At 41.6% G+C, this 20,704-nt stretch overlaps 1 protein-coding gene across 1 annotated transcript; it reads left to right on the top strand.

Moving 5' to 3' along the window:
• Window positions 1-31: 31 nt before the first annotated feature.
• LOC124044454 (sodium/myo-inositol cotransporter-like) lies at window positions 32-9,666 on the top strand. The gene is made up of 2 exons (XM_046364087.1): window positions 32-263; window positions 7,270-9,666. The coding sequence occupies exon 2, from the start codon at window positions 7,519-7,521 to the stop codon at window positions 9,664-9,666; it is 2,148 nt and encodes a 715-aa protein (XP_046220043.1). The 5' UTR covers window positions 32-263; window positions 7,270-7,518.
• Window positions 9,667-20,704: the final 11,038 nt, after the last annotated feature.

Raw genomic sequence — 20,704 nt, 5'->3', positions numbered from 1 at the left:
TAGGGCGTGGCATAGGGGGAAGAAGCGGAGTCGATGCTTATAAAGCCTAGCTACCTTGTCCTATTCAGTCACCTGTGTGCTATTACACTTAACTGCTCGAGAACACAGCATACGGGAGGAGAAAATACGAATTATCGCTCCATCGGAAGGACTGACGCCGGAAGATACACATATCTACTGTCGCTAGAGAAGCAGGCTTACAGTCAAATCCTCAACTTGTGGATTGATGTAGTCAGTAGCTACAATATAGCGTAATGCGAATGGTGAGTGTGCAATCTTGTGATGACCGCCCGTTTTCAATTGTATCCTGGAGAATGCGGTAATGGGTGCTAAAAAAGTAGAGAATGGACAAGCGAAGGAGAAAAGGAAAAAGCAGGTCGAGCACTTAATTCACTGTTTTTATTGAACCCAGAATGCATGGAATTAATGTAGGCTACTAGGTCAGAGTCAAATACTATTCTTTTTGACGAATTCAACCACACATTTTGCTCAATACTACGAGGCTACACACCCCCTCCTTGGAAATGTGGACAATGCGTGTGCTTTCTTTCTAGAATATTCCTTTGCCGCTGTATCATTGGTTGTGGTGCGTGCCACATGTCTTGATGGTGTCTTGATGGTGCTTTGACAACAATGCTCTGATCCCATAACTCCGGTATAGTTTCATGTTGATACAGTATCTTAAACGGTCAGCTCCCGAGTCCCTTTTTATCATCTTGTCTAGAAAATGTCACCTTGTGGCTGACAGCTGTATGGGTAGCATATCTATGCACACCACCATGTAATACAAGTCTTACAATATTGATATTACTACATCACATGCGTTATAGCCTACCTGTCTGTTTTAAGTCTTTTGTTAAATAACCTAAGACATTCTAAATTATCATACATGCTCATAACAAGTAATACAGTATTAAACCTTTCAAGTGTTTCTAAGACAGTGAAGGCATTGGAACCCTCCTCGATTTATTTGTAGTATAGCATAACTTTGGCCAGGTCATATGCAAACGTTTCTGTTCCATTACTGTTTTAGAAGGGTCTGCTGGCGACATGTAGTCCAATGAACACGGAGCTGAAGAGACAAACAAATAGTTATTTTACTGCAAGGGGCAGGGATAGGGCGGACGGTTGGGTTTATGCCAGCACGTGATGAGGGCTGAAATCACTAAATATGTAAACTACAGGCGGGAAGAATGACCGCTGTGTGCCGGTGGACAAGAAGACTGATTGTCTTGGAGCATGTTGTTGGATCATGACATTTCTCTTACAGTTGTGTTAGTTTAAGATATTGAGGCCGGTCATGTTTGAGGTTGGTTGATACTAAGTGATGTTGATGATGCTAATACTCACCAGAGAAATAGCCATCTAAAATATCATATTGTCTAGTAAATCATTTGCAAACTTGACTCGGGATAATGACTTCAGCTGCAATGGTCGGGGGATGATGTAATCATAATCCACCAAAGTCATGATTGAAAATGTGTTTATTACATTTCAAATTACAATAACACAAAAAAAGAACACTGTTTGTATATTTTCTCTAAAGAAACATAAAATAACTAAAGTTTTAAAAAAGGTCTGGGGTTACAATTTTATAAACCTATGATAGTTGTAAGAATAAAATGAATACAAAGTAAAAATGTATTGCATATTTCAAATATTAGTTTTTGTGTATGTAAAATTGACCAGATAATGAAGAAATTAACAACTAATTCAGTAGTTTCTATTTTAATAATATCGTATTACGTATTTCATTGTAAATGTCTTATTAATGAAATAAATAATGTAATTACTTGCTCCAAAACAACTTCAGAGTCACACTCATAACACATGTGTGTAATAGTTTCCCCTTTATCACAGAAAAGGCAAATGTCCTCTAAAGCCATGCATTTAGACAAGTTATTGCAAGGGTATATTTTGTGCAAGATTTAAGTGCATTTCTTTTACTTTATTTTATCGACTAAATTTGTGAGGGAGAAACCAAACCTTCTATTAAATCTCGGTAATATATGCATTTCAGAAGAATTTCCCTCGAGGAGAGATCTTGTTCTTGAAGTTAAAAAGTTATCTTAAGAATGTATTACATTCGTTGTCTAGCAGGGGGAACCTTCTAACAAGTTGTGCATCAATCGTGACATGTTCTCCAAAATACAAATGATATTGAATTAAGTGAGTAAATCCTGAAGGTATTTCTTTGCATATAGAATTCAATTCTTTATAATGTATATATGTTTCTAAGAACTTTCCATAAGAGTATTTCCTTTTTCAAATGAATCAAGCACAAATATAATATTTATTTCAAACTACTTCGGGAAGAACAAATACTTGTTTTTTTAACAACAATATCTTTGTTGTTTCACAGAAGTGTTTTGTGTGGGGATAAGTTGTGGATATAACATACTTTCAAGCTAAAAGGGCTTGTTCATGAAATTTGGACAGTTTGATGGGTAATTTTGCTGGAGAGTAGTTGCACTTCCACAAATTGAAGACAACCCATTTTCATAAAACCTTGATGGAATTAAGTATCCCTATAGATTCAGAGCTAAGCATGGATCTTTTTTTAAACCCAGTTTACTTTGAATTGATATCAACAATACCTTTAATCTAGTACTTCAAGCCCACCATCAGCTCTTTTGTTTGATATTATTGATTTCTTAAAATTTTCTATGTCTAGGAAAGGTTTGTTGATTTCAGGCTGGTTTGATCAGCTACAAATAGGGATAGAGCAGGGAAGACAACGTGACAGACCTTCTTTGGACAATAAAACCCTTCCAATAAACATCACGCTGGAGCCAGTTATTAAAGATAGATTTTTTTTGTCTTTAACCTCTTGAATGAAATTGCGATGTTGACGGACAACATGGTTTTTCGCCATGTGCTCCCCTAAATATTTCAGTGTCTTTCACTGGAATATTCTCAATAGATTGGTTATTTGAGTTACATGTGGATAATATTTAAATTAAGTTCCAGACCAGAAGCTGAAGAGAATGATTTGATAATAAGTTTAATAGCAACTTTTAGAAACAGAGCTGTATCATCTGCTAACAGATTATTTATTTTTTCAAATATTGAAATACCTTTGAATTCAGGTTTGTTTAAAATGCAATTAAAAGGAATAAGAGAGCTGAAATCGGGCAACCCTGGGGTGCACTATGGTGAATATTAAATATTTTAGATGTTACAATTAATCATATAAGAAATATTAATATCTTTATAAAACATATTGACAACAGAGACAAAGCTAGGCCCAAAACCAAAAGTTTACAACGAATATTTTAGGAATTTGTGTTTGTATCAAGTTATTACAAAAGTTGAGGAATAAAATAATGTCCTCGGAGTCAATTGAATCGGCGTAATCAAGGCTGAAACTAACCTAATGTTACAGACTTTCCATGAAACCAGTTTGGGTTTTAGTTGAGGTGGTTTTGGCCCATTTTAAGTCTATTAACATATGCTAAAGTTATCAATTTATATTTAATAATGCAATTAGGTCTCAAATTATCTATGAAAAGGGGAACTTATCAGGTTTTGGTCTTAAGCAAATAACTCTGTATTTTGTGGTAGTAATCATTTCTCACCCATAGCTGGGCATTCTTGGAACATGTTGAATACTGGTCCCTCTAAATGATTCCAAAAGTTAAGATAAAATTCCACAGAAAGATCACTAGTATAGAAAACTTATCTTCACATATGGATTTAATTGGAACATGGACATGTTTCACAAATGTTCACATTCAATCTAGTTCAAATTGGATTTATACATGTTTTCATGAAAAGAATACACAGTTACAGATTATTTTAGGGTCTTGAATAGAGGTCGACTGATTATTGGATGACCAAAAAAAGCTGATACCGATGAATTTTTTTATTTGTAATAATGACAATTACAACAATACTGAATGAACACTTATAACTTCATATAATACATAAATAAAATCAATTTAGCCTCAAATAAATAATTAAACATTTTGGTTTAAATAATGCAAAAACAAAGTGTTGGAGAATAAAGTAAAAATGCAATATGTGCCATGTAAGAAAGCTAACGTTTAAGTTCCTTGCTCAGAACATGAGAACATATGAAAGCGGGTGGTTCCTTTTAACATGAGTCTTCAATATTCCCAGGTAAGAAGTTTTAGGTTGTAGTTATTATAGGACTATTTCTCTCTATACCATTTGTATTTCATTAACCTTTGAATATTGGATTTTTTTATAGGCACTTTAGTATTGACAGTGTAACAGTATAGCTTCCGTCCCTCTCCTCGCTCGAACCAGGAACACAACGACAACAGCCACCCTCGAAGCAGGGTTACCCATCGCTCCACAAAAGCCGCGGCCCTTGCAGAGCAAGGGGAACAACTACTCCAAGTCTCAGAGAGAGTGACGTTTGAAACGCTATTAGCGCGCACCCCGCTAACTAGCTAGCCATTTCTCATTGGTTACACCAGCCTAATTTCAGAAGTTGATAGGCTTGAAGTCATAAACAGCTGCTGGCAAACGCACAAAAGTGCTGTTTGAATGAATGCTTACGAGCTTACGAGCCTGCTGGCGCCGACCATCACTCAGTTAGACTGCTCTATCAAATCATAGACTTAGTTACAACATAATAACACAGTTAAAATCTGTTCTGCCCCTAAACGAGGCAGTTAACCCACCGTTCCTAGGCTGTCATTGACAATAAGAATGTGTTCTTTAGCTGACTTGCCTAGTTAAATAAAGATTTAATAAATTGGCCAAATCAGTGTCCAAAAATACAGATTTCCGATTGTTATGGAAACTTGAAATCGGCCCCCAATTAATCGGACATTCCGATTAATCGGTCGCCCTCTCATCTTGAACATGATGCAAAAAATGCTAATATCGGTCCTATGACCTGAATGGGGTTTGTTCTACAGATGTTAACATATGAAAACAGAGCCAGGAAAACTAAACCAAAGCATGGAATGCTGTCATATCTTGTTCTTCGACTCCTTACAGGGTAAGGAAACGAATAATTTGGGTGAACTATCCTGTTAAACAATATAGGCTATGAAGGCATTTTTGTTCTCTTTTCACATGAACTGAGCTGCTAGACTTTTTAGTTTCTTACACGACATTAGTTTGCTTTGAAGCTCTGATAGGGGCATAGCTCTTTATTTTTTGGTTTAGCCAATACTTCGAGATTAGAGTGAGGGCTAAAGACAACGTTACTGTGATTTGTAAATCTATGTTACCATGCTCAGTTGAATTCACCTGTTCAAGCTCTCCCCCGCCCTCCTTTGTTCTGGGTAACCTCAGAGAATAATATTGACGTATACGCTGATTTGGTGAGTGAGTTTATAAGGAAGTGTATATGAGATATTGTACCCACTGTGACTATTTAAACCTACCCTAACCAGAAACCGTGGAAAGATGGCGACATTTGCATAAAACTGAAAGCGCGAACCACTGCATTTAACCATGGAAAGGCGACTGGGAATATGGCCGAATAATGACAGTCTAGTTATTCCCTCCACAAGGCATGCAAAATGTGAGTTTAGAGACGAAGTCGAATGGCAATTCAATGGCTCCGACACGAGACGTATGTGGTCTACAGGCAATCCCGGAATACAAAAGGAAAACCAGCCACGTCACAGACACTGACATCTTGCTTCCAGACAAACTAAACATCTTCTTTGCCCGCTTTGAGGATAATAGTGTCACTGACGCCGCCCGATACCAAGGACTGTGGGCTCTCCTTCTCTGTGGCCAATATGAGTAAGACTTTTAAACGTGGTAACCCTCGCAAGGCTGTCTGCCTTGATGGCATCCCTAGCCACATCCTCAGAGCATGCACAGACCAGCTGGCTGGTGTGTTTACGGCCATATTCAATCTCTCCCTATCCCAGTCTGCTGTCCCCACATGCTTCAAGATGGCCACCATTATTCCTGTACCCAACAATGCAAAGGTACTTGAACTAAACGACTATCGTCCTGTAGCACTCACTTCTATCATCATGATGTGCTTTGATAGACTAGTCAAGGATCATATCACCTCCACCTTACCGGTCACTTCACCTAGACCCACTTCAATTCGCTTACCACCCCAATAGGTCCACAGACAATGCAATTGCCTGCCCTATCCCATCTGGACAAGAGGAACACCTATGTAAGAATGCTGTTCATTGACTACAACTCCGTCATTAACACCATAATACCCTCCAAGCTCAACCCCACCCTGTGCAGTTTGATCCTGGACATCCTGACAGGCCACCCACAGGTGGCTTCCCAGTGTTGAGGATCAGCAAAGTGGAGATGTTGTTTCCTACCTTCACCACAAGTGTGCGTGCTCAGCCCCCTGCTGTACTCCCCTGTTCACCCATGACTACATGGCCATGCATACCTCCAGCTTAATCATCAAGTTTGCAGATGACACAACAGTAGTAGGCTTTATTACCAACAACAAGACAGCCTACAGGGAGGTGGTGAGGGCTCTCGGAGTGTGGTGTCAGAAATATAACTTCAACAAAACAAAGGAGATGATCATGGAGTTCAGGAAACTGCAGAGGGAGCACCCCCATATCCACATCGACGGGACAGCAGTGGAGAAAGTGGAAATGTTAAGTTCAAGAGGCTGAAGAAATTTGGCTTGTCACTTAAAACCCTCACAAACTTTTACAGATGCACAATTGAGAGCATCTTGTCATGCTGTATCACCGACTCATATGGCAACTGCACCGCCTTCAACCGCAGGGCTCTCCAAAGGGTGGTGCGGTCTGCACAACGCATCACTGGGGTCAAACTACATTCCCTCCAGGACACTTACAGCACACGATGTCACAAAGGTAAAAAAGATCAAGGACAACAACCACCCAAGCCACTGCCTGTTCACCCCGCTACCATCCAGAAGGCGAGGTCAGTACAGGTGCATCAAAGCTGGGACCGAGAGAGTGAAAAACATCTATCTCAAGGCCATCAGACTGTTAAACAGCCCTCACTAGCACAGAGGCTGCTGCCTACATACAGACATGAAATCATTGGCCACTTTATTAAATGCAACACTAGTCACTAATGTTTACATATCTTTCATTACTCATCTCATATGTGTATTTACTGTATTTTATCTATCTCATCTTCGCCTATGCTGCTCTGTCATTGCTCATCCATATATTTATGTATGTGACCAGTAAAATCTGATTTTATTTGAGTTTTCTCAGAAATTTTGCCTCTGAGGTCTTGCATAAATGTGTTACCTTTCTCACTTCCCGTCGAACAAGGGCTCTAATCAAATGTTTTGTCCTTGCTGTCTTGCAGGAATGTAAATTCTAGGCTATACTAGACTGGAGGCCTGCAGCATCCTCCTTTAAAACTGGAGCGTCCTCAGGGTTGGTAGATTCTCCTCCGAACGCACAGACCCCTAGTGAATTTGACCAGATGGATACTACAGCGTCCATGTAGACAAACCAACCAAAGGATAGTGTTTTATTGCCCTTCTGTTACTTTAAACCTTGACTTTTCAGTTTTTCTTCACATTTGAACGAGTAGTTCTGTTTAGCACTCGCAATGGGTACAGGTGTCATGGAGGCAGCGGACATAGCTGTGGTGGCTCTGTACTTCATCCTGGTGCTGGGCATCGGGTTCTTCGCCATGTGGAAGGCCAACCGCAGCACAGTGAGTGGATACTTCCTGGCGGGACGCTCCATGACATGGGTGGTGATCGGAGCGTCGCTGTTTGTCTGTAACATTGGCAGTGAACACTTCATAGGCCTGGCGGGGTCTGGAGCGGCCAGTGGCTTTGCTGTGGGAGCATGGGAGTTTAACGCTCTTCTCCTGCTGCAGCTGCTGGGCTGGGTGTTCATACCTGTGTATATCCACTCTGGGGTGTACACCATGCCGGAGTACCTCTCCAAACGCTACGGAGGCAATAGGCTAAAGGTGTACTTTGCTGCCCTTTCTGTGCTGCTCTATATTTTCACCAAGATCTCTGTGGACTTATACGCCGGGGCGCTTTTCATCCAGGAGTCGTTGGGCTGGAACCTCTATCTGTCCATCATCCTGCTCATCAGTATGACCGCAGTGCTTACAGTCACTGGTGGCCTGGTCGCAGTCATGTACACGGACACCCTCCAGGCCGTGCTGATGATCGGTGGAGCTCTCAGCCTGACCATCATCAGCCTGATCAAGGTCGGCGGTCTTGAAGGGGTTCGGACCAAGTACATGCTAGCTGTCCCAAATGTAACAGCTATCCTGGCCAGTGGGAACTTCACCTACTCTGCTTCCTGCCGCATTGAGCCCAAGCCAGATTCCCTTCGGCTCCTCCGGGGCCCGCTGGATGAGGATATCCCCTGGCCTGGCTTCCTTCTGGGCCAAACCCCAGCCTCCATCTGGTACTGGTGTGCTGACCAGGTCATCGTCCAGAGGGTGCTGGCTGCTAAGAACATTGCCCATGCCAAGGGCTCCACGCTGATGGCTGGCTTCCTGAAGGTCCTGCCCATGTTCATTATCGTCATCCCCGGGATGATTTCCCGGATCCTGTTTGCGGATGAGATTGCCTGCATCGGGCCAGAGCACTGCCTGGCTGTTTGCGGCTCTAAGGCGGGTTGCTCCAATATCGCGTATCCGCGGCTGGTCATGTCAGTGATGCCTGTGGGACTGCGAGGGCTGATGATGGCTGTGATGATTGCAGCTCTCATGAGTGATCTGGACTCTATCTTTAACAGTGCTAGCACCATCTTCACCCTGGACATCTACCAGAGCGCAAGGCGTAGTGCATCCCAGAAAGAGCTACTGTTGGTGGGCAGGCTGTTCGTGGTGTTCATGGTGGTCATCAGTATCGCCTGGATCCCTGTCATCATCGAGATGCAGGGTGGCCAGATGTATCTCTACATACAGGAAGTAGCTGGATACCTCACCCCGCCCATCGCCGCCCTCTTCATGCTGGGCGTGTTCTGGAAGCGTTGCAATGAAAGAGGTGCATTCTGGGGTGGTATGACCGGATTCGTGCTGGGTACCACCCGGCTGATTCTGGCGTTTATTTATCGTGAGCCTCCCTGTGACCAGCCAGACGACAGGCCTTTCTTCATCACACATGTCCACTACATGTATGTGGCTGCTGGGCTGTTCTGGGTATCTGGACTGGTGGCTGTGGTCGTCAGTCTCTGCACCCCTCCTCCGGATGATGAGCAGATTTGCACCACTACATTATGGGGCCTGCGTAACATTGGAAAGCTTCCCCCCAAAGACCGTGAGGAGATGTACAAGCTGACAGATAAAAGCCCTGTGCAGTTGAATGGGAATGGAGACCTCTATAAGGATCTGCCCCCAGACATCTGTAGAGCTAGGTGTCTAGAGGGGGAGGATGTCACGTTGCTAACGCCGCCTAATGACCATGACCCCGTGACCCCCAGCTCAGAGACAACCCCAGGAACGACTCCAGCAACGCCCGCTAACCAGTTTGATAATAGTCACGCAGGGCTCATGCATGCAGAGGAAGGTTGTTGTGGGGAGGGTGGGAGGGGCATGCGTCTGTTGGAGTGGTTCTGTGGGTTTAAAGAAGCAGCATACAATGCCCATCCCAAAAGGACAGAAGAGGATGAGAGAGCCATCATAGAGATGCTGTATGAGCCACCCAGAACCAAACTGCTGCTCAACAGTGGGCTGTTTCTGGTCTGCTCGTTGGGAATATTCCTGTTTGTCTACTTCTCTCTATAGACTGGACCAAATTAGGGGTTGTTGGGGATTGTTTCAAAGGCACAGTTACAATTTTCTGAGATTTGATGTGAACCTGAAGAATTTACAGTGCATCTTCTGAAATGATTCACTGAGCTTTTTGAAGTCATTCTTTCGAAATGATTGAAACTTCTCCCCCTTGTTACATTAAAATAATCAAACTCCAAAGCACTTTGGTCTCATAGTGCTCTTCAGATGTTCCATATACTTCTATGCTACTGTATGATTACTAGATGCTTATCAGGATATGTGAATAAGATTAAGTATGAATTCCTTGTTTTATTAGAGATTATAATCTGCTTCTGTGTTATTCCAAAACCCTTTTGTGATTATTTTTTTGTAGGGCGATTTTAAGAAACCTGCTCAAGGCCTTTTTGTTATAATACAGTGCTTACGCAAAGTATTCAGACCCCTTGACTTTTTCCACATTTGTTAGGTAACAGCCTTATTCTAATAATAATATATAATAATAATATATGCCATTTAGCAGACGCTTTTATCCAAAGCGACTTACAGTCATGTGTGCATACATTCTACGTATGGGTGGTCCCGGGGATTGAACCCACTACCCTGGCGTTACAAGCGCCATGCTCTACCAATCTTCAATCTACACACAATTCCCCATAATGACAAAGGAAAAACAGGTTTTTGAAGAAAGAAAAAATCTAAACAATTGAAGAAAAAAATAATCACATTTGCGTAAGTATTCAGACCCTTTACTCAGTACTTTGTTAAATCACCTTTGGCAGCGATTACAGCCTCGACTATTCTTGGGTATGATGCTATGAGTTTGGCACACTTGTATTTGGGAAGTTTCGCCCCATTCTTCTCTGCAGATCATCTCAAGCTCTGTCAGGATAGATTGGGAGGGTTGATTTACATCTATTTTCAGGTCTCCAGAGATGTTGAAGTCCAGGCTCTGGCTGGGCCACTCAAGGACATTCAGAGACGTTTCCGAAGCCACTCCTGCGTTGTCTTGGCTGTGTGCTTAGGGTCGTTGTCCTGTTGGAAGGTGAATCTTTGACCCAGTCTGAGGTCTTCTGGAGTAGGTTTCCATCGCTCTGTCTGTACTTTTCTCCATTCATCTTTCCCTCTCCTGACTAGTCTCCCTGTTCCTGCTGCTGAAAAACATCCCCACAGCATGATGCTGCCACCATGCTTCACCGTAGGGATAGTGCCAGGTGTCCTCCAGATGTGACAATTGGCATTCAGGCCAAAGAGTTCAATCTTGGTTTCATCAGACCAGAGAATCTTCTTTCTCATGGTCAGAGTCCTTTAGGTGCTTTTTGGCAAACTCCAAGCGGGCTGTCATGTGCCTTTTTTACTGAGGAGTCGCATCTGTCTGGCCACTCTACCATAAAGGCCTGATTGGTGGAGTGCTGCAGAGATTGTTGTCCTTCTGGAAGGTTCCCCCATCTCCACAGAGGAACTCTGGAGCTCTGTGAGAGTGGCCATCGGGTTCTTTTTCACCTCCCAGACCAAGGCCCTTCTCCCCCGATTCCTCAGTTTGGCCGGGCGGCCAGCTCTAGGAAGAGTGGTTCCAAACTTCTTCCATTTAAGAATCTTATGGAGGCCACTGTTCTTGGGGACCTTCAATGCTGCAGAAATGTTTTGGTACCATTTAACCTAGATCTGTACCTTGACACAATCCTGTCTCTGAGCTCTATTACCAATTCCTTCCTTCCACCTCCTGGCATGGTTTTTGCTTTGACTTGCTCTGTCAACTGTGGGACCTTTTTTTATAGATGTGTGTGCCTTTCCAAATCATGTCCAACTACTTGAATTTACCATTGCTGGATTCTCATCACGTTGTAGAAACATCTCAATGATGATCAATGGAAACAGGATGCACCTGAGCTCAATTTCGAGTCTCATAGCAAAAGGTCTGAATACTTAAGGTATTTCTGTTTTTTATATTTTACTTTTATGGGGTATTGTGTGTAAATTGAGGATTTTTACCATTTTAATTTGAATACTTTACAGCCTTAATCTAAAATGTAACACAATTTGGAAAAAGTCACAGGTTCTGAATCCTTTGACAGCACTATATGCCATTTAGCAGATGCTTTTATCCAAAGCAACCCACGATCATGCAAACATTTTACGTATTGCTGGGCCCGGGAATTGAACCCAATATCCTGGCATCGCAAGCGCTATGCTCTACCAACTGAGCTACGGAGGACCAACTGTAAGCTTATGCAGGGACTATGCAGTGTTATGCAGGGGCCACCGCATAGTGACACTAAAGCATCACTCTACCACCATTAGTTGGGGAATAAAACTCCTGAAGTGTTTTAAATATTATTTTTTTATTCCTATTAGCTTTATACATTGTTTGCAAATGCTTTGAGTTTTTACTGAATTGTTTTTTTTTTCATGTTTGGACAGTTACTTTTCATTTACAATTCTTAAGAATACCTAGGTGAGTTGCTATAGTGATGTCAAAATAATTGTATTGTTAAATATAAAAACGTAAATATGTTTGACAATTGACATGAGAATATATATATATATATATTTTTTTGCACTGTATTGTAGCGTTGCAAAGAATTGAACATATCAATTAATGCTCATGGTTCCACTTTCATGTTGTGTATGATTAGGCTAGCTACTGTTTGGATTTTCTCACAGTGTTTGACTGAATAATGTTTTTTTTTCTTTCAAGGTTATTGTTGTGAAATTGTTCAGTAAGCTACTTTGTTAACTTGGTGATTAAACCACACGAGCCCAGTTGTTTTAAAAAATATATTTTGTTTACCCTTTTTATATATTCATGAATTTGTTGCTGTATTTTTAAATGGCTTATAATTTCATCTGATTTGAGCGCGTACTGTATTTCATAAACTTATTCTTACCAAATGTGTCTTCGTGTGCAATGCTAAAGCAAATCAATAGCCGATCTATGAAGATTGACATGTGATTTTCAGACGTGTTTTTATTTTGCAAATGTAGGCTTAGCTAACCGTCCCTGTTCCGAGTCTGATTTAATGGAGGATTATTGTATATATCTCTGAGAATCAGGTAGACTATTGAGAAGAGATTTGTTTCTCTTTTCTTAGAGAAATATATATATAATGCTATTTTTACAGATTTTCTTTATATTTTTTTTTGAAAAATCAACAAATATAGTTCCTGTGGAAAATAATAAACTTGTGTTGAATGTATTTGTAGTGTCCTCAAACAATAAAAGGGTATAAACAAACATGGTTGTCTTCTGGAAAGTTCCAAATTCACTGTCTAACATGAATCCCTGGGGCTTAGTGCCTCATATGTAACCCTGGGGCCTATTTAATAATCTGTTCAAAAATTGGACGGGATTGGATGATGCAAGGTTTTTTACAGATGATGCAGCCAAGGAGCAGGCCGGCTCAGTTTCTCAAGTCTATCACCTCTTGCTTTCTCCCACCTCCTGCATATCTTTCTCTCTCATCCTTCACTGTCTCCACTCTGCAATGTTCCACAGTAGTGTGACTTGCCTGACATATCCAGTAAAACCGCTTTTAAGTCAAACAAATGGCTTCATACTTTTCAAACATACAGAAAAATGAATGGTCATTTTTACTCTAATTTTCACTTCTAGCATTGTGTGTATTCTCACGTAGTGTTGACTGCTGGACTGGCCATGAAAGAGATGAGCCAATAAACACTAAAACATGAGCACTCAGCCTCTCACTGTGAGCCACTCACAGGAAAATAGCCTGAGAGGCAAAACGTGCTCATTTCTCTCATTTGGGTTAACAAGGTACACTAATCTCAACCATAAGTGTGCCGTGATCATGGTTTCTGTCTGAGTTGTGTCCTAATAAACAACAGGTCAACAGAAAAGGAACAGTGCATATGATGTCCCACACTCATGATAAGACTGACTCAGAGAAGGGTCTAGTGCAGATTCAGCCCGGGACTTTGTTTTATTGAGCGGCTGGAACAAAGTTACAAATAATATGTAGACTGCAAATTGACCGTAAGAATCCCAAACAGATATCATTTTCACTAAAACATACTAATTTCAAACCTTGCTTACATTTGTATACAATCATGTGTCTCTATTATACGTGGGAATACTGGAACAGATTTCTTCAATTAAAATCCTCATGTTCTTAGTCTTTTATGTCCAACTAATAAAAAATAAATAAATAAAATTTTGCTCAGGAAACTTGAGGGGTCAAATCTCAGGCGAGCCAAATACGGGGAACTCTAGTCTAGTATTTCAGGCCTATTTCATTTCTAATGAAGACAAGCAGGAAATGTGGACTGAGACAATACACATGAACACTGCCTCGCTAATTAAATTCATTCTCCAGTGGTTCTGAAAGTGGACAGGGAAAACATTTAAGAGCATCCCCATGTTGTTGCTAATAACCAAACCAAATCACAACCTCATTTATGGCCTGTTCACGTGGCAAAAATATGTTTTTCAAATGGATGTGTGATACTCTTACACGTCTCTCTATTTAGCTGTCCATGCATTAGCACTTCTGCTGTTCATGGTCTCAGCCTAATGAATGCCTGTAATTCGTTGATTAAAGCTCCCTGTTTCCTCTGAGTGTATATATGCTGCCTGCAGGGTGGTATTTGAACCTCTGCTGCTGTTGGGTCAACAGTGTCTCAGTCTCACATCCTCAAAGAGAGTTTAATCCACAGGGATCTAACAGTTCATCTTACTGGTCACGATCAGTCATCTGCCACTCCTCCCCAGCTGAAACCAATGATATCATCCTCCTCGGTGGAAAATCACTGGCAGTCAGACCACTCTTTGTTTATTGTTCTTTTGGGCCAAGAAAACGAGCAACAGGACAAAGAACAAACACTATTGTAATAAAGTAGCCTATCTTACAAATATATTTAATCTACAGTACACTGAGTATAAGAAACATTAACACCTGCTCTTTCCATGACAGACTGACCAGGTGAATGCTATGATCCCTTATTGACGTCCCCTGTTAAATCCACTTCAATCAGCATAGATGAAGGGGAGAAGACAGGTTAAAGAAAAAAAAAAGAATTCTAACAATTTTTTTTCACCCCAATTGGTAGTTTAAAGAGTCTTGTCTCATCGCTGCAACTCCCGTACGGACTCGGGAGAGGTGAAGGGTCGAGAGCCTTGCGTCCTCTGAAACACAACTCAACCAAGCCGCATTGCTTCTTGACACAATGTCCACTTAAATCAGAAGCCAGTTGCACCAATGTGTTGGAAGAAACACCGTGTACCTAGCGAGATGGGACAAGGACATCCCTGCCGGCCAAACCCTCCACTAACCCAGATGACACTGGGCCAATTGTGCACCGCCCCATGGGTCTCCCGGTCTCGGCCGGCTGCGACAGAGCCTGAACTCGAACCCAGAATCTTTAGAGAGCACAGCTAGACCACTGCGCCACTCAGGAGGCCCCAAATAATTATTTTTAATCCTTGAGAATTGAGCAGTGGTGTAAAGTACTTAAGGAAAAAATAATTTAAAGTAGTTTTTTTGGGGTATCTGTACTTTACTATTTATATTTTTGAATACTTTTACTTTTACTTCACTACATTCCTAAAGAAAATAATACACTTTTTACTCCATACATCTTACCAGACAACCAGCAGGACAGGAAAATTGACCAACTTATCAAGACAACACATGGTCATCCCTTCTGCCTCTGATCTGGCGGACTCACTAAACACAAATGCATCTTTTGTAAATTATGTCTGAGTGTTGGAGTGTGCCCCTGGCGATCCATACATTTTAAAAACATGAAAATTGTGTCGTCTGCTTTACTTAAATCAAGAATTTAAAATTATTTAAACTTCTACTTTTACTTTTGATATTTAAGTATATTTTTAGCAATTACATTTACGTTTGATACTTAAGTATATTTAGAACCAAATACTTTTAGACTTTTACTCGAGTAGCATTTTACTGGGTGACTTTTTACTTTAACTTAAGTAACTTTCTATGAAGGTATCTACAATTCTACTCAAGTATGACAATTGGGTACTTTTTTCACCACTGCAATTGAGACATGGATTGTGTATAGCTGTGGCCAACAGTTTTGAGAATGACACAATTATGAATTTTCACAAAGTTTGCTGCTTCAGTGTCTAGATATTTTTGTCAGATTTTACTATGGAATACTGAAGTATAATTACAAGCATTTCATAAGTCTCAAATGCTTTTATTGACAATTAAATGAAGTTGATGCAAAGTGTCAATATTTGCAGTGTTGACACTGCTTTTTCAAGACCTCCACAATCCGCCCTGGCATGCTGTCTATTAACTTCTGGGCCACATCCTGACTGATGGCAGCCCATTCTTGCATAATCAATGCTTGGAGTTTGTCAGAATTTGTGGGTTTTTGTTTGTCCACCCGCCTCTTGAAAATTGAACACAAATTCTCAATGGGATTAAGGTCTGGGGAGTTTCCTGGCCATGGACCTAAAATATCGATGTTTTGTTCCCTAAGCCACTTAGTTATCACTTTTGCCTTATGGCAAGGTGCTCCATCATGCTGGAAAAGGCATTGTTCGTCACCCATACTGTTCCTGGATGTTTGGGAGAAGTTGCTCTCGGAGGATGTGTTGGTACCATTCTTTATTCATGGCTGTGTTCGTAGCCAAAATTGTGAGTGAGCCCACTCCCTTGGCTGAGAAGCAACACCACATATGAATGGTCTCAGGATGCTTTTCTGTTGGCATGACACAGGACTGATGGTAGCGCTCACCTTGTCTTCTACGAAGAAGCTTTTTTCCGGATGCCCCAAACAATCGGAAAAGGGATTCATCAGAGAAAATGACTTTACCCCAGTCCTCAGCAGTCCAATCCCTGTACCTTTTGCAGAATATCAGTCTGTCCCTGATGTTTTTCCCGGAGAGAAGTGGCTTCTTTGCCGCCCTGCTTGACACCAGGCCATCCTCCAAAAGTATTTTCCTCACTGTGCGTGCAGATGTACTCACACCTGCCTGCTGCCATTCCTGAGCAAGCTCTGTACTGGTGGTGTCCATATCCCGCAGCTGAATCAACTTTAGGAGATGGTCCTGGCGCTTGCTGGACTTTCTTGGGCACCCTGAAGCCTTATTAACAACAATTGAACCGCTCTCCTTGAAGTTCTTGATGATCCGATAAATGGTTAATTTAGGTGCAATCTTACTAGCAGCAATATCCTTGCCTGTGAAGCCCTTTTTGTGCAAAGCAATGATGATGGTACGCGTTTCCTTGTAGGTAACCATGGTTGACAGAGGAAGAACAATGATTCCAAGCACCACCCTCCTTTTGAAACTTCCAGTCTGTTATTTAAACTCATTCAGCATGACATAGTGATCTCCAGCCTTGTCCTCGTCAACACTCACACCTGTGTTAATGAGAGAATCACTGACATGATGTCAGCTGGTCCTTTTGTGGCAGGGCTGAAATGCAGTGGAAATGTTTCTGGGAGATTCAGTTAATTTGCATGGCAAAGAGGGACTTTGCAATTAATTGCAATTCATCTGATCACTCTTCATAACATTCTGGAGTATATGTAAATTGCCATCATACAAACTGAGGCAGCAGACTTTGTGAAAATTAATATTTGTGTCATTCTCAAAACTTTTGGCCACGACTGTATGTATGCCATTCAGAGGGTGAGTGGGCAAGACAAACCATGTAAGTGCCTTAAAACGGGGTATGGTAGTAGATGCCAGGCCCACTGGTTTGTATCAAGAACTGCAACCCTGCTGAGTATTTCACTCTCAAAAGTTTCCCGTGTGTATCAAGAATGGGTCACCACCTAAATGACATCCAGCCAATTTGACACAACTGTGGGAAGCATTGGAGTCAACATGAGCCAGCATCCCTGTTGGGCCAGACAGGGATAAGAAATGTTGCTTGAACTAGTCTAATATATGTGATATCTGAGGTTCTGCAGCTATTAGAACATGATGCACAACAGGTTCTTATTAGATATTCACTAAGGTGTAATATTCATTAAGGTGTCAATTCATCTGCATTTACAATACTTGCTGAAAGGGGAGGTGAAGGAAACGTTTTCAACCCCAGAGCCCATCAGAGTCCACTCTCCACCAAGCTGAGAGGGAAATTCACTGGGAACATCACAATGGCATCCTCACATCATATGCGGGAGTGTGTGTGTTTGCATCAGAGCCCATCAGAGTCCACTCCCCACTGAGAAGGAAATTCACTGGAACCATCACACCAGCATTCTCACATCACTTTGTTTGTGTGTGTATGAAAGGTTATCATACATATTCAACACAAATAATAACAATCAACTGAATGTTTTATTTAATTGTATATGCAGTACTCTGTACAGTCAAGTGAGTGAGTTACTGACCAATGGTTTGTGAACGTAAACAGTTAATTCCAAGATATTCCCGCTCATGGGGGGGGTGACGGTCCGGAATCAAACATGGTGGGAATGTGGTCTGAGCATGAACTAATGCTGTGTAACATACCGCAAACACAGACCCGACACATTCCACTCATACCATACACTCCTGACCAAACTATGGGTGGCGTGTCTGGGATTCAGAAGATTACAGAATTAATCCACAGAAAAAACCTCAATGGCAAAATTAAATATTTACCTCTCTTTGGAATCACAGTTTTGGACGAGCAGGCTATTTGGGGACATGGGAATCAGTGGACAGTCAATGGGACTTATCATAAGCTCAGCTCACTTAGCTAGTAATTTTCCTCTCAATGTAATGTTTGGTATAACATTCCACAGCCAATGACGTGTTAGCAATGTACATAGTTTCTCCTATATGTGCAACATACTTGGTGGTGGTGATGTGGAAGGGATGAGGCAGTGATGTTGTGAAATAGTTAGTCACGGGACAGAGAAAGGAGAACACACACCCACTGACATACACTACCAGCCAAAAAATTTGGACACACCTACTCATTCAAGGGATTTTCTTTATTTTGAGTGTTTTCTACATTGTAGAAATATAGTGAAGACATCAACACTATCAAATAACACACATGGAATTATGTTGTAACCAAAAAGGGTTAAACAAATCCAAATATATTTTATATTTTTCAAAGTAGCCACCCTTTGACAGTTTGCTTATCCAACACTATTGAAGGAGTTCCCACATATCCTTGATTACCTGCCCTATATATGTCATTCCCTGGTCTGTGCGTTGTTCGTGTTTCGTACTGTTTTTCTGTTAAATGATTCACTCCCTGAACTTGCTTCCCGACTCCCAGAGCACACATTACAACAACAAGTAGGTCACATGCCATGAGATGTTGCTTTGTTTTTTAAAACCAGGCTGTTCACTTGCGCTATGTAAGATGGAAGGGAGTTCCATGCACTCATGGCTCTGTATAATACTTGTACTTTTTCTTGAATTTGTTCTGGATCTGGGGACTGTGAAAAGATCCCTGGTGACATGTCTGGTGGGTAAGTGTGCGTGGGCCAGCGCTGTGTGTATTTGCCATTGCAAACCATTTGGAATTTCCAACACATTGTTTCTTAAAAACACAAGAAGTGACATAGTCAGTCATTCCACAACTCTTAGCCAAGAGAGACTGGCATGCATAGGATTAATATTAGCCCTCTGATTACAATGAAGAGCAAGACGTGCCGCTCTGTTCTGGGCCAGCTGAGCGGGATCGACTAAGTCTTTCTTTGCTGCACTTTACCATATGACTTGACAATAATGAAGATAATATAAAAACAGAGCCTGCAGGATTTGCATTCGGAAAGTCTTCAGGCTCCTTATTCTAAAATGTATTAAATTAATGTTTTTTCCTCATCAATCTTCACACAATACCCCATAATGACAAAGTGAAAACAGGTTTTTTAGAAATGTTTGCAAATGTATTAAACCTAAAAAAAAGAGAAATACCTTACGTACATAAGTATTTAGACCCTTTGCTATGAGACTTGACATTTAGCTCAGTGTCCTGCTCGTCTGAATGAATGGACCAAGGTGCAGCATACTTAGAGTTCCGCATGTTTAATAAATATGAAACTCACCAAAAACAATACAGAAGAAAACTAAACGTGACGTTCTAGGCTGCTCACAGGCAGCTATACAAAAACAAGATCCACAAAGCACAAAGGGGAAATGGCTGCCTAAATATGATCCCCAATCAGAGACTATGATAAACAGCTGCCTTTGATTGGGAACCATACCAGGCAAACATAGAAATATAATCACCTAGATGACCCACCCTAGTCACACCCCGACCTAACCAACATTGAGAATAAAAAGCTCTCTGGTCAGGGCGTGACAGTACCCCCCCATGTTTCAGTGTTACTTGCCCCGAAGCGAGCATAGAAGTTATTTAGCCCGTCTGGTAGGCTCGTGTCACTGGGCAGCTCTCGGCTGGGCTTCCCTTTGTAGTCTGTAAATTGTTTGCAAGCCCTGCCACATCCATCGAGGGTCAGAGCCGGTGTGGTACGATTCAATCTTTGTCCTGTATTGATGCTTTGCCTGTTTGATGGCTCATCTGAGGGCATAGAGGGATTTCTTATAAGCTTCCGTTTTAGAGTCCCGCTCATTGAAAGCGGCAACTCTAACCTTTAGCTCAGTGCGAATGTTGCCCGTAATCAATGGCTTCTGGTTGAGGTATGTACATACAGTCACTGTGGGGACTACGTCATTGATTCACTTATTGATGAAGCCAGTGACGGATGTTTTGTACTACTCGATGCTATCGGAAGAATCCAGGAACATATTCCAGTTTGTTCTAGCATGTTACGCACGCCTCTATGAAGAGGGAACGCAACACCCTGCTACAACTAAACTCTCCGTGAAGTGAAAAAGGTATGGACTGTAGGTGCGAGTGAAGATGACAACAGACAGAATGTGGTACCGTTTACAAGGACTTTATTCCTTTACACGGTAATATGGGGAAAAGGGGCTGGACGGAACCAAAGCAAAGAAAGTACATCTCAAAGCCCCCCCTCTCCTATCTTACCTGCCTACCCACTACTTACCTAACCTACCCTCTCCTATCTTACCTGCCTACCCACTACTTACCTAATTTAGCACCACCTGGTGCCCTAACCAAAATACAGGGGGTGGTCCGCC

This window comes from Oncorhynchus gorbuscha, linkage group LG09, assembly GCF_021184085.1.
Source record: "Oncorhynchus gorbuscha isolate QuinsamMale2020 ecotype Even-year linkage group LG09, OgorEven_v1.0, whole genome shotgun sequence".
Taxonomy (NCBI): domain Eukaryota; kingdom Metazoa; phylum Chordata; class Actinopteri; order Salmoniformes; family Salmonidae; genus Oncorhynchus; species Oncorhynchus gorbuscha.
This window is presented reverse-complemented; position numbering and strand designations above follow the sequence as displayed.